Source organism: Corvus hawaiiensis, chromosome 15, assembly GCF_020740725.1.
Source record: "Corvus hawaiiensis isolate bCorHaw1 chromosome 15, bCorHaw1.pri.cur, whole genome shotgun sequence".
Classification (NCBI taxonomy): Eukaryota; Metazoa; Chordata; class Aves; order Passeriformes; family Corvidae; genus Corvus; species Corvus hawaiiensis.
Window position 1 is genome coordinate 5,707,483 of NC_063227.1, and position 13,322 is coordinate 5,720,804.

At 56.0% G+C, this 13,322-nt stretch overlaps 1 protein-coding gene and 1 long non-coding RNA gene across 5 annotated transcripts; one reads left to right on the top strand and one right to left on the bottom strand.

The window, feature by feature from the left end:
• Window positions 1–589: 589 nt before the first annotated feature.
• Window positions 590–9,294, bottom strand: LOC125333985. Of its 3 annotated transcripts, none has more exons than XR_007207037.1 (5): window positions 8,695–9,294; window positions 5,846–5,928; window positions 2,459–2,638; window positions 2,132–2,207; window positions 590–2,046 (listed from the first exon to the last, which is right to left on the bottom strand). It is a non-coding gene; the product is annotated as an uncharacterized LOC125333985 (long non-coding RNA). The 3 variants fall into 3 exon arrangements; XR_007207038.1 differs by lacking the exon at window positions 8,695–9,294 and having other exon boundaries at window positions 590–1,563; window positions 1,912–2,046; window positions 5,846–7,516; XR_007207036.1 differs by lacking the exon at window positions 8,695–9,294 and having other exon boundaries at window positions 5,846–7,516.
• On the top strand, window positions 8,210–9,945 carry HAND1 (heart and neural crest derivatives expressed 1). 2 transcript variants are annotated; one of them, XM_048320322.1, is made up of 2 exons: window positions 8,210–8,799; window positions 9,343–9,945. In XM_048320322.1, exons 1-2 carry the CDS (start codon window positions 8,293–8,295, stop codon window positions 9,442–9,444), a joined length of 609 nt encoding a protein of 202 aa, XP_048176279.1. In that variant the 5' UTR covers window positions 8,210–8,292; the 3' UTR covers window positions 9,445–9,945. The 2 variants fall into 2 exon arrangements, with proteins under 2 accessions (XP_048176279.1, XP_048176280.1); XM_048320323.1 differs by having other exon boundaries at window positions 9,346–9,945.
• The last annotated feature ends 3,377 nt before the right edge of the window (window positions 9,946–13,322 follow it).

Genomic DNA, 13,322 nt, shown 5'->3' on the forward strand with positions numbered 1-13,322 from the left:
CCTTTCGGCCCAAGAAAACAACTACCACCCTCTAAAACTGCAGTTTCACAGCAGTGTAGCCTCTTCTCCCCCTGTCCCCTCCACAGCAAAGGCAGTGGCGGCAGCTCTAGGGGTGGGAGGACGCGGTGCTGGGGGCTCACCACCCTCCATCCCACAATTTCAGCATCACACCGAGAGGATGATGCTGGGCCAGCTACCTCCTGGGGAGCCACAGCGAGGAGGAGTGCCCATCCAGAGAATCTCAGTTTCCCTCATAAGCTGGCGGGGTTCACTCAAATCCGTGAGGAACAACTTCTCCCTAATTCCATGAGTGCTGGGCTCCCAGCAGGGCTTCACCAGGATGGGCTTGCTGCACAGGAGGGGCAGCTGCATGGCAAAACTTCACTGCCAAAGACCCTGGGATAGAAATATTTGTGCCTAAATCACAGATTGATGCCGCTAGCAGAAAAAGCAGCACCATAAATACATATATATATATACACACACTATATATATATTTATTTATATTTACAACTGCAATTGTAATTATATTCATAGTTACATTTATTTTATTTTTATATATTAAAATATTGATTTATATAAGCAAGTATATTCTTATCTATCTGTAAATACAGTATCAGGATTGCTGGTGTGTATATTGCTGGCTTAGGAATTACTGCCTTTTTTTTTGTGCTCTAGGTATGACATGGAGCATGTTAAAAAAAAACTTTAAGAAGGGTTTAAACACCTTGTTGGAGAGTGGTTTTTGTTTGTCCCAGGGTGAGTGTTCTCAGCTCCTGCATATGATGGGCCCTTTAGAGAGGCCACAGGAGCTCTGGGGCAAGATCACAGCGGGGCTGAATGCTGGTACAAATCCCTCCCTGCCAGAACTCACCCCACAAGCCTTCACCCTGATGGAAAATGCACTGTGCTGAAGTCAGAGATACTCCAGCAGCTGGGATAATCAGCAGTGAAGTGCTGGTGGTGGCCATCACCTTGCCAGCACCCACCAGCTTTGTGCATGTCCCACAAAACATCCCTGGAGCCGCTGCACCGCCAGCACGGCAGATTTCACAACATTTCCCCAGGAGTGTTTGGATTTACGGTGTAAAACAAACCACTTTTGTCCAAACAAGATGCTCCTTGCAGAGATGGCTATTTTGGGTTGGGTGTTTTTTATTTTAATGGCCTTTCAAAGAGCAGAACTGATTCGCACGAAGCTGCTCCAAATGTTTCCAAGCAAAGTTTAAGAGAAAACTGGAGTTTCGCTTAAGCGTGTTTTAATGGGGAAGGCTTGTTTTTCCTTCATGTTCCCTGCTCTTCTTGGAAAACCAGGAGCCAAGGGAAGAAATGTCTTCAGCTCACAGCAAATGATTTTGTTTCAGTTTTGAGAAGTAGGGAGGGATCAGCATTTTTATGGGAGCAATTTATTTCCTTCCAATAAGCTCCATTTCAGACAGTTTTTTTCTCCAGAGCATGTTAGGAGGAGTCACATATTTACTGTATATATTGATATACAATAAAAGCGTTATTCTTTGGAGGTCTGGATTCACTTTTTACAGCATGTCCTCATCCTGTGACTCCCTAAAAGCAAGGAGGTAGTGATACCCATGGTGACACCATGGACCATAGTGACAAAAGGACACTCAGTGTCTCTGTGCCTTTTTGCCCCAAAATACCCCCACCTCCCCCTATGCCTGTGAAGGCAGCAGCACAGCCATGCTGGGTGCTGGATCCCAGCTTGGAATGGGGAATAATGAGCCCTGGGGAGGCTTCTGCCACCTCCCATTTATAAAACAGGGGAAAAAAGGGTGGGAAAAAGCACTAAAATTATTTAAAACCCCCAACTCCCAAATAATTTTCAGTTGCAAAAAAAGTATTAACAGATGCTTGTTAATTCTTAAAACCATCTCAATCTGCAAAAAACCCAACCTTGGAAAACCCGTCTTGAGAGTCTTGCTGTAATGGCTGGCCCGGAAGCTGCACAGACATCTCAGGATGCAGTGGGGGGAACCAAGGGAAAATCAATCCCTCTGCTCCCATGGAAGTGAGCAGTAACTCCTGCACCTGAGGGGAGAGAAAACCTGGAATTTTGAGAGAGCCAATGATAACCAGGATAATAAGGCACCACTAATTGTCCTCATCCTCCTACCCTGCAACAGCTGGGAAGGCATAGCCGGACCTGGCACGAGGCACTGTGTGATGAGACCTGGAGTTGCCCTGAAAATCTTTGAGACAAAATGAATTAAAAATCCCGTGTGGATCCACACAGAGGGGAAGGTGGGAGGTTGGGATACCAGGACATGGTCCCACCACAGGGAAGTATGGACAGGATGCTGTTCCCTGGCTCTGGTTGCTCCGCAGTGCCAGCACATCACACTGAGCCTGTGACACAGCAGAGCCCTGTTAAAAGCATCCCAACCTATTTCAGCGGTCTGAACCACTGTCAGCAGCCTTTTCCCACCACAAAGCCATTTACCTGCAATGTCACACAGACGCGGTGCAGAACAGGAGCTCACCCACCGAGTCATGTCAGTCTCTGTGCCAACGTGTCTCTGTAGCAATGGGACAGGAGGGAAGCCCCTCTTTCAAGGAATGTGGGATGCTGGTGTAAGCAGGGACCAGGGAAATCCCTCATGCACATGGGGCATCGTGGTACCTGGAGTTGGAAGGAGTGTGAAGAGAAGTCCCCACAGTGGCAGCACCAGGATGAGATGGAGAGCAGGGGGACAGGGAGAAAGAGACATCTCATGTCATGACCCACCTCCCTTTCCCCACCAGCACACAGGAGATGACCCAAACCTGCACTCATGTCTGACCAAGGGAAAAGTTGGAAGCAGCGAGTCCAGCTCTGCCCATCCAGACCCAGCAGTTCGTCTCCAGCTATGCCCCAAACCAGATGCTTTTGACGAAGACGCCAGGAGCTGCCTTAATAAGCGCTTATGCAATCCTTCTCAGCAGAGGAAATGTCTTTCCCAATCCCCAGCCATTAGCAGTTGGCTGATGCCCTGGAGCAGGACATTTTAGAGCCCTTGTAAATTTGCTTCAGGAGTGGAAAGTGGTTTGAGGAGGGAAAGGCACTGGTTTTTGTCAGGGACCTGAATCATCTGGGAGCTCTTCTCCACAACTTCCCACGAGTGGAGAGCTGCCACCACGTGTCAGCAGCCAAACCCTGCCCTGAGCCAGGTGATCAAGGATGGGAGAATGACAGTGGCAGCTTCTACTCCAGGGTCAGCAGCCAGCCTCAAGGCTTTGGGGAACAGTGTTTGTCTCAGCAAGGAATCTGAGTGGGGAAATAAGAGGTTTTAAGGTAGGAGCATCACTCCTGATTCTGTGCAAAATTTCCTCTAAGAAGAGAGGTCAACCAGGGAGCAACTGGATGGGCTCTCCAAGCATATGGCTCACCTGGGCTGCCAGTCAGAGCTCATGGGCTGGGTTTTTCTGTCATCTCCAATTACGTGCCTATGACAGATAATGTAATATAAAGAGAAATTCCCCTTATGGCAGGTGGAGCCTCCTTCCACTGATTTCCAGGGCAATCAGATGAGGGAACAGCTCTGTTTTAAGTGAGATTCAGAGCACCCATGCCAGCCTAGAGGAATGATTCTGGGGCTGGTTCCAGCAGTTAGGCTGCTGTTACCTTCCCTTTACCTATTGTTTGCATCCAAACTTAATTGCAAATTGACATGAGCCGTCTTTGGGGAGCTGCTGTTCTATCAGCACAATGAGCCATTGTTGAAATGGCCGCAGCAATTTTCCAGGTTAATTTATGGCCGCCACACCCCATTAGCAGCAATAAATGTGGAGCCCGGTTTTGCCGAAATTGTGAGTTACGATTTTTCAAATAAATACATTTTCCTATAAACCAGCTCTCTGTTTAGTTTGAATGTTCCTCACAGACACATCCATCTACATAAAATACACAGGAGAGGAAGCTGAGCTGTGACTTTGCTCTGATGACATAAAAACTTTTGTAAACACAGTGTCACTTACAGTACTAGCAAAGAGAGAGCCCAAAAAATAAACAGCGAGTGCCTGGCCCATCCCTGCAGGAGCACATGGAAAATTTAATACTTTTTTCCGTAAAGCTTTGTTTTCCTCTTGATTTATCCACGCAAGACAGTGGCTGTTTGGCCATAAATAGATGGTATTTCTTGAGGGGCAATGGTTGCAGTCACCCTTTGTGTCGCCATAGGGGCGGCATGGGAGGGGTGTGGACAGAGGAGATGCTGTGGGCTGCTGCTGAGAACAGGAACATCCAGGCACAGCACCGTGCTCACCCCCAGTTCCTCCTGCTCCTTCTGTGGGGCTTTAACAGACTGAACCCCACTTGGAGTCGCTCCTGTGATGCTGATGTAGGATCAAGCAGCCCAGTGAGGTAGTCTGGGGCACTCAGGCAGTGTGTGGGTGCAAGAGAGCATGGGCACCAGCAAGCATGAGCTCTGCTGCACTCCAGCACCTCCCACCCCTATGAAACCCATCCTGGCACAGCAGGACACGTGGCAAACCCTGCTGGGGTAGAGGGATGCCCTGAGTGGGCTTTTGCAGCCCAGCCTTAGCTGTGACCCCAGGGCTGAGTTCATTGCTGATCAAACTGACTTGATTTCATTCACTTCTGCAGGTTCTCTCGCTCCTCACATTGCCAGGAGGAAAATAATCCCCCAGAGCAGCTCTCTGCAGCTCTACTTGAAGCAGACTCTGCTCATGCCTCAGTTTCCCAAGGGTTTTTGCCACCATCCCCTGCGGCCTCTGAGAGCAGAACTGTTAGGAAGGTGCTGAGTGATTATTATTGCATTATTTCAGGCAAGTGCTATAAATACCCAGGGGCACCTTTAGACACAACCCAGCTGCCCAGGGGAGCTGGCTCAGCCCTGCTCTGCGCCTGCAGTGGCTGAGGAGGGGATCGAAGGCCGTGGCCGAGTGAGGAGGTACCCTGGGCATAACCTGATGGGGGACGTGGTGTGGGGCTGTGGGGTGACAGGGCTGGGACCCTCCTGGCCACACCCTGGGGCTGCAGTGGAGCTTGGGGTGGGGGGATGTGGGTGCAGGAGGGTGCTGGGATGCTGCAGGGAGATGCTAACAAGGAAGACAAGGGGAATATTTTACGGGGCTGCAATGTAAACAGAGCTGGAGCAGAGCCCCTTTTTATGGAGTCCCTGTCCTGCCAGGGCATCTGCCAAGGCCCTGATTTACGCTCCTATTTAGATAAGGGAGCCAGAGGGGGGGAGCAGAGCTGGCGTCAAAGTCACAGGACACCCGGGGCTGCCGCTCGCTGGGCGCTGATAAGGAGGTGGCTGAGGGGCCAGGGCCAAAACCTCAGCTCCCGTCCCAGAAATGGGGATGGATGCAGAGCATGGTGGCTCCACCTGGGTTTGGGGTGCTGGGGTTTACAGAGACCTGGGATAACCTCACTCCCAACATGCAGCATTGGCCCCCTCACCATTGCCTGGCCATGAGGGCAGAAAATCTTTCTCTGGGAAGGATTTGAAGGAAAACAGGTGGAGAGAAACGTGGTTCCGCCTGCCATGCCAGCCATAAATCGCCTAATCCAAACTGCCCGGCGTTTTCTCCCCCATGCGAGTGGGGAGATGTGAAATTAAAGAAACTCACCAAAAGTTTGAGAAGTGCTAAATTTGGACGCCATGACAAAGGCAGTCTGGTTTGATTTAGAAGGTGTCGGCATGAAAAGGGCTCTGGTTTTATTATTTTATTAAAACATGAAAGATTAGAATGATTTTCCAAAGGAAAATCAACCCTCTGGTCCCACTATTTGCTCAGCTGAGCACTTCCAAACTCTGCAGAGTCCAGGGACCTCCATCAGGGGGTGGATTAAGCAAGAGAATGCCCAGGCTTGGGCTGGACTTACCTGGCTCGGCAGCTGGAGGCTGGAGGTGATTCTGTTGCACGGCTCAAGGTGACAGCTCCCAGCAGGATGTGGCTGTAAGTGGCCTGTGCAATGCATAAAGGGATACAGGGATGAAAAGGGTATTTTTGAGGAGTGTTTCTAGAGATGGGGTTTGGTGGCACAGACTCTAATCTGGAAGTTTGCAGGGTTGGAGAGAAGCTCAGTGAGGAGCCTGGGGTTTCTAAGAAGAGCAGGGCTCCACAGGTGATGCTCTGCCAGCATGGAGGGGGTGAGGCATGAAGTGGGACCCCTGAACTTCTCCCAGATGGGCACTGGCTCCCACCGGCAGTCAGCCGGGCTCGGGGATCCCACCCAACCACGGCTGTTTTGAAGGAAATCGGGGACACGACGCCCTACCCAAGGCCTGGCTCTAACGGGAGAATAATCACTAGCAAATGTTTGCAGGGCGCTTGTTTTAAAGGGGGTGGGGAAGGGGGGTCTTTGCAGCAGCTGAGAACAAAGCAGGGGGGAACAAAGCTGGGCAGATCCAGCACGGCCGCTCCCCCCCAGCCGCCGGGGCCCGGCAGAACCGGAGACCTGCTTGCACCCTGCCCCGGCCCCCCCAGCCTCCTGCCTTTGCAACTCGCCTTGTAACAACTAACGATGGAAAATCCGAGGCATTTAAGTGGCTCCCGAATCCGCCCGGGAACCGTGATTGAGAGAAGTCAAATAAAATTTGTCATCTTTAAAATGCAGGAGGACGTTAATGGTGTGTTAGCCTGGATGATTAATACAAGCGCCTGCAAACAACCCTCCAACGTTTCCACCCTCTGCTGCAAGATGAATCGCTGGAAAGCGCCGTTAATCGCTAACATACCTTGGGCCCAAAGCCCCTTCCTGCCCCGCCGCGCTGTGATCACCACTGCCGTGCCCAGCCTGTCCTCACTGGGAGTCACTGCAGCAAGAGCAGGGGTCGGCTCCAATGCCACCAGGCAGGGCTGGGGGTGAAGCCCGAGCTCTGGGACGCATCCTCCTGGGGATCTGTCTCCCATGGGTGCAGAGAAGAGCAGGACGTGCTGTCCCCTTTAGGGCCCCACCCTGGGCTTGAGTTTGGGGCTGCAGTGAAGTACAAGATCCCGACCTCAGCGGGTCCCCCCAGCCCTTCCGTGGCCAGGCTGGGACAGGGAAACACAGGGCAGGTCCCCACCTCCCTGTTGTAAATCGGTCAGTGTGCATGGACAATATCATTTTTATATATCTATGCATCTATGCAGTGTCTGTGCACGGGTGAGCAGCACACAGACGTGTGTTTATAAGCCACGTGTGTGATAGGTGTGCGTGTGCCATACGTGTGTGTGTGTAACATACTTATGTGTGTGTAGCACATCCGTGCTGCTGGTGTATGTAACACCTATGGGTGCACGTGTGTGATGCGTTTGTGGAGTGTGTGGTGTGTGCAGCATCTTTGTGGTGCATGTGGGCAACGTGTCCAGTGTATCGGTGTGAGCAGCAGTGCGTGGTGTAACCAACACAAGTGCAGCGTGGCTTGTGCAGCGTGCATTGCACAGCGTGGGCGTGTGCTGTACGGGCATGCAGTGCACATCCCTGTGCAGTTGTGCAACGCACGGAGCAGGCATGGGCCAGGAACGCCATGCACAGGGAGGGAGCCCCCCAACCCCAGGGGGGCCCAGCCCGGCCTCACTTCGCCCCCTTGTCTCCCCATCCCCCGGCTCCGGGTGCGGCTCCGGGTGCGGCCCCGAGCACCCCGCGCTGCCCACCCTGCCCCGCCACCTCCCCGCGCTCCGCTCCCGCGAGGTCGGGCCTGTCCCGCGTGGGGACTCGGTGCGTAGGAAGCAGACTGTCCCCGGGCCGCTGCGGCCCCGGAGCACGCACACGGTCCGCTCCGGCCCGGCCCGGCCCGGCCGGGGCTCCCCCGCGCCGCTGCCGCCTCTCGTCCCCGGGCCGGGCGCGGCGGCTCTCGGGGGGCTCGGACACCCCCGCCCCGGCAGCGGGGATCGAAGCGCTCCGGGACAGGGGCTGGGGTGGCCCTCTGGTCTTCCTCACCCCCTTCTCCCCGAAAGCAAGGAGCAGGCGGGACCGAGGGCAAGCGGCGGAGGTGTGAGCCCAAACCCCCGAGCTCGGAGCGCGGCGCACGCCCCCTCCGCCGCCCCGCTCCCCCCGGGGCCCCCGCGCATCCTCCCCTGCCCATTGGCTCCACGGCGGGGGGGCCGCGGCCCTATATAAAGGCCGGGTCGGGAGGCTCCAGAAGGGGTTAAAAAAACCCCAAACAACAAATCCAAAACCCCAAACCCCGACCGCCCCACCCCAAACCCCACAGCCGCCTCCGCCACCGCAGCCCCGCGCCGGAGCCGCGCTCCCCGCAGCCCGCCGCGCCCGCCCGGCGGGGAGCGCCTCCCGCCCGGCCATGGAGCGCTGCTGAGCGGCCCCCGGGGCCAGCGGAGCGGATCATGAACCTGGTGGGGGGCTACCAGCATCACCACCACCACCACCATCACCACCACATGCTGCACGACCCTTTCCTCTTCGGGCCGGCGGCTCGGTGCCACCAGGAGCGCGCCTACTTCCCCGGCTGGGTGCTCAACCCGGCCGAGGGGACCCCCGAGCTCGCCGGGCAGAGCCCTAACTACGGCCCCGCCGAGTACGGCCCGGCCGGCCCGGGGCGGCTGGAGGCTCTCAGCGGCCGCCTGGGACGGCGAAAAGGTGTCGGGGGACCCAAGAAGGAGCGGCGGAGGACGGAGAGCATCAACAGCGCCTTCGCCGAGCTCCGCGAGTGCATCCCCAACGTGCCCGCCGACACCAAGCTCTCCAAGATCAAGACCCTGCGCCTGGCCACCAGCTACATCGCCTACCTGATGGAGGTGCTGGCCAAGGACAGCCAGCCCGGGGACACCGAGGGCTTCAAAGCAGAACTCAAGAAGACGGACGGCAGGGAGAACAAGAGGAAAAGGGAGACGGTAAGAGGCGGATCGGGACCCGCGTCCCTGCTCTCCGTGGGCCAGGAGCGGGAGGGAAAAACCGCCGGGCTTGGGGGAAAAAAACCTCTAAACTCTCCCGGCCTCGCGGGAGCCTTTTCCCCCAGCGTAATAATAATAATAATAATAATAATAATGATAATAAATCGTTGGAGGGTAACTCGTCGGAGAATAGCCCGCCCGACGGGCCGGGTGGGCTTCCGAGCACTTTCCGCGAGGGATCAGCCCCCGGGGCCGGGACTGGCCGCGGCGGAGCCTCCCCCGGTCTGTCCTTCACCTCTCCCGGGAGCTCTCCCAGGACGAGCGGGCGCAGGAGCGATTCGGAGCAAGGGCGGCCGCTTCTCCCCGTGCTGCAGCGGGCGGGTGGCGGGGTGGGGACCCCTAAAGCCCCTCTTTGTCCTCGGGCTGGCAAAGCCGCTCGCTTGCAGCCCTGCGGCAGGCGCAAGGGGCGGGCGGGCGGCCCGGGACCCCGCTCCGTTCCTGACCGCTCCTTTCTCCCTCCTTTCCCCGTCTCCTCTCCCGCAGCAGCCCGAGGTCTATTCGCAGCCTCTGGGTCACGGCGAGAAGAAGCTGAAGGGCCGGACTGGTTGGCCCCAGCAGGTCTGGGCTCTGGAACTGAATCCCTGAGAGCTGCCCCGCCGCCCTGACGGCGCTCCCCGCCCGCCCCTCCATGTGCAATGACGGAGAGAGCCCAGCCCGGCCCCGGAGCCCATCCAGGCTCAGGACACGGGGAGCCGGCCCGGCTGCCCCCCGCCCGGACGGATGCTCCGCGGGAGAGAGGCGAGAGCGCTTTGCGGGCTCGGGTCCTGCCCGCTCCGTCGGCAGCGAGGACCAGCCGGGCCCTTTCCCCGTGTCCCCTTCCCGCATTTGCAGTAATCGTTGCTCCTTCCCGCTGCCAGCAGCGATCGGCGGCTCCTGCCGTGCCGGGCCGGACTGGAACGGTTCGATTCGTTTGCTATTGTAAATACGAGCCCCCGATCCCCTCTCCCCGTCCGCTGCCTGACCGACGTGTGGCTGCGGTGAAACTACCTAGAGGTGCATTTGGGAACACTCCTGTGCCGGGTTTTCTACCTCAGATCTGCATGACCACTTCCCGAGGGACCGAGCGCGCCACACCACGTATTTAAAACTGAATAGCTAAAAAAAAACTTTTAATAAAATAAAATTTAAACTTTATGCAAACGGCCTCGGGTCCAAGCCCTCTGCTTTCCCCTGCTCCGGCAATCGCGCTGCTCTGGCCAGGTCCCCTGCGCTGCCCACAGAGATGCTGCGGGATTAAGGACATCCCTGAAGTCAGTACCCTGCTGTGGGGCCGATCCATGTGAGGGAATTCCTCCTTGGGGAGCTCGGGATCCTTTGAGACTTGTTTATGCCATGCTTGCTGACCTCAGGAGCTGGTGGAGCTCTGCAAACGTGTACCCGCAGCCTCCCCCAGGGCACGAACTCTGCCCCTGCCCTACACGTAACCCCTTCCCTCCCTACCCAGGAGATCTTCTAGAGGGACTGGACTCGTATTTGGCTTGAGGAAGGATGGCAGGATCAGGCCTTTACAGCGTCTGGATGGTACCGTAGAGCTGTGGAGCCCCGGGTTTTATTGCTGCCACGCAGAGAGCCAGGGCTCGGCTCCCGTGTCCTGCCGGGGCAGCTCGCCCGGCTCTGGCACCGGCAGCACTTTCTCACAGGGATCCTCTGTTAGGCGCTGCCTCGGCCACATTTCGAAGGAGCAGCGTCCCCTCCTCGCCATCTGAACACGATGGATGTCACCAGCCTCAGACACAGCAACGCTCATGCAGCCCAAATTCACCTCTGTCACCACTCAGGCATAAATCCTTAATAATCCTTAATAATTAAAGCCAAATCCTCATTCCTTCACACTGTGCAGACACGGTGCTCTTACCAAAGAGTTCCAAGACGTGCGTGCATGGGCTCAGAGCCTTCCCAGCCTGGCCACGCTGTCGTTCCCAGCGACACCGGGATAAACCCGGACACTCGGGCGGCTGCTTGGGGCAAAGAAAAACAGCACAGGTAAATCTGGACATTATTCTAGGGCTAATCTGAGGGCGCACAGCAGGGACGTTTACATTTTGTGTTTGAAACCAAGCTTTTGATTGCGACTAAAGGAATAGAAATAATGATGTTACATCTGTAAAATACCGACACATCGATCAATCTGTGCTTGTGCGGCCGCACACACCAAGAATATCCCAGCTCAGCCGTGGGGAAGCAGCTTGGGTTTTATAATCACTTTGTGCATGTGTGCAAATACAGACGGAGGGACACACAAACACTGGGGGGTACAGCCAGAGTAATTAACTCCCATGGAGAAGGATCCGGCTGCTTGAATCAGCCTTCCCTCACCCCGGAGCCACTGCACGGCTGCCTTCTCTGCCCCGATCCATTTTCTGATCTCTTTGAGGGAGGCTGAGATGAAAATGGACTGCCTGAGAAGAGCAGTGCCCGCCCGCAGTGGTACTTTTTTTGTTTGAGCTATAACAAGTTTAGCATGCTACCACTTCCATGAGTGGAGTAGGGCACTCCCAAACCCAAACACATTCAAGGGAGAAAAAAACAAAACAAACCAAAAAACCAACAACAACAACAAAAAACCCGTACAGAAAGTCAGTTCCAAGGATCCAATTTTATGTGCAAGTTTCAGTCTCCTAAAGGGCTGGGTTCTTATGGGAAAGCTCCCAAGCTGTCACTGAAACTATAATCCAGCGCCCCATAAATGTGTCCAGCCCCCGTCCTGTTTATATGTGCCAGCCGGTATCCCTGTATCCATACAGGACAAATCGGTGCTGCCCTTCGGCAGCAGATGAGGGAAAGGGTTAAACGGGGACTTGGGACTTGCTCTGCTGTGAGGCAAAGGTGACTCTGCACGGGAACCGTGTCCTCGGTGCCGTCACACCAGGCTCTATCTGGTACATCGCTCGCAGCCTGCGGACCTTTCACCGCACCTAAAACCTCCGCTGGTTTTTACCTTACGTGTTTCCAATTTTGCTTCTGGGAAGGGGCACCCTGCACAGCCAGGGCGATGTTCTGCCTGCATCCGCAGGATTTTTGCTTTTCTTACCACAAGTTTCTGGTTGTGGTACCTGCTGGCTGCAAACTTCTGGGGAAGGTGTCCTCTGTGCCAGCCTCCGCTGTTCCTTCGGGATTTTGCAAGTGAAAGCGCTCTCCGTTTCCACGGCTGCAGAGGATTTCCCTGCCCAGCAAGGGGGTTTCCCTTTGAGATAGTGGCTCAGCATTTGGGGGGAGAGTGGGTAAAAAAAGGCACTAAACATTTCCTGTAGTCTCGGGCTTCCCCGCTCCCCACAACGCTTTGGAAGGGCTGCATTTGCAAGCAGCGAGCTCTGTCCCCAGCTCGGCACCGCTCAGGCGGCTCCACCACTCCGGGGCCGGGGAGTCGAGGGTCCAGCTCAGCGCCTGTGCCAGCCTAGGATGGGGTCGCCCCTTTCACCCCCAAAGGAAGAGGAGCTTCAGGGGAATGGGAGCCCTGCACAGCAACAGTGTCCCTTCCTTGGGCAGCGAACCACGGCTGGGAGCGGCGTCCCGGCAGCCTCCGGCAGGCAGCGGCAGAGCTCCCGGTGCTGCCGGCACCAGAACTGTCTGCAAGAACGGTTTGGCCACCAGCTTTCAGTTTTTGGCTACCGAAGGGCCTAGCTCATCGGTCAGGGGAGAGGGCCCTGCACATACCTTCGGCTCGACCCTGCCGTGAACTTGCTGCCGTTGGGAAGCAGCTGGCTCGGGGCACGCAGGCTGCGGCCGGCAGTTGCCCGGGCAGAGGAACACGCACGCAGGGATCGCTTGGCCCCGGGGCAGCACCTTACGTGCCAGGCTCCCTGCCGCTGGAATCCAGCCACGAGGGACACTGCAGGGGACCCTGCTGCCAGCCCTGCTTGGCCCCTGGCTGCCTGTCTGGCCAAGGGGGCGAGTGCTGTGGGCAAGGAGGCTGTCGGGCGGTTCCCACCCCTCGCTCTGCACCCCCGCTTTGGCGTGCAAAGGAATGGCTCTTTTTTTGCCTTTTTTCCCCCCCTCCTTTCCTGCCAAGCCGAGACTCTGTTTCTTGTTGTTGTAGGTATTTATGGGCCTGTTTATCTGATCTCGGGGGAGCCTATTCTTATCTCAGAAGCAGCAAGGGAAGGGTTACACTGGACAGCTCGGTAGACAGGATGGAGCCAAATAAAATACCAATCTGACAAAAAAAAAAGGGGGGGGCGGGGGGGCGCAAAGAAACACCCAGACCCGATCACCCATGAGCACTGTCCAGGCTGCAGGCTGGATTTGCCAGCTCCCAAAACAGCTGCTGGGTTCAGGCAGAGAGCACAACCCTGGGCAAGGAATGCCCAGGGACAGAGCAGAGAAGAGGGCGGTGTAATGACACGGAAAGATGGGAAGAAAAAGAAATTTTAGAAGTTCCAGGTCGGTTGTTACGGCAGTTCAGCCGTGATGCTGCTGTTCCGTGTTTCTCGGGGTGAACATGGAAATGTCCCAGTTTGGAATGA

Bases quoted from the DNA above. Each gene is read 5' to 3' on its own strand.
- HAND1 (XM_048320322.1), top strand. From the start codon at position 8,293: ATGAACCTGGTGGGGGGCTACCAGCATCACCACCACCACCACCATCAC. The intron at 8,800-9,342 runs GTAAGAGGCGGA...CCTCTCCCGCAG, and splicing joins ACAAGAGGAAAAGGGAGACG to CAGCCCGAGGTCTATTCGCA.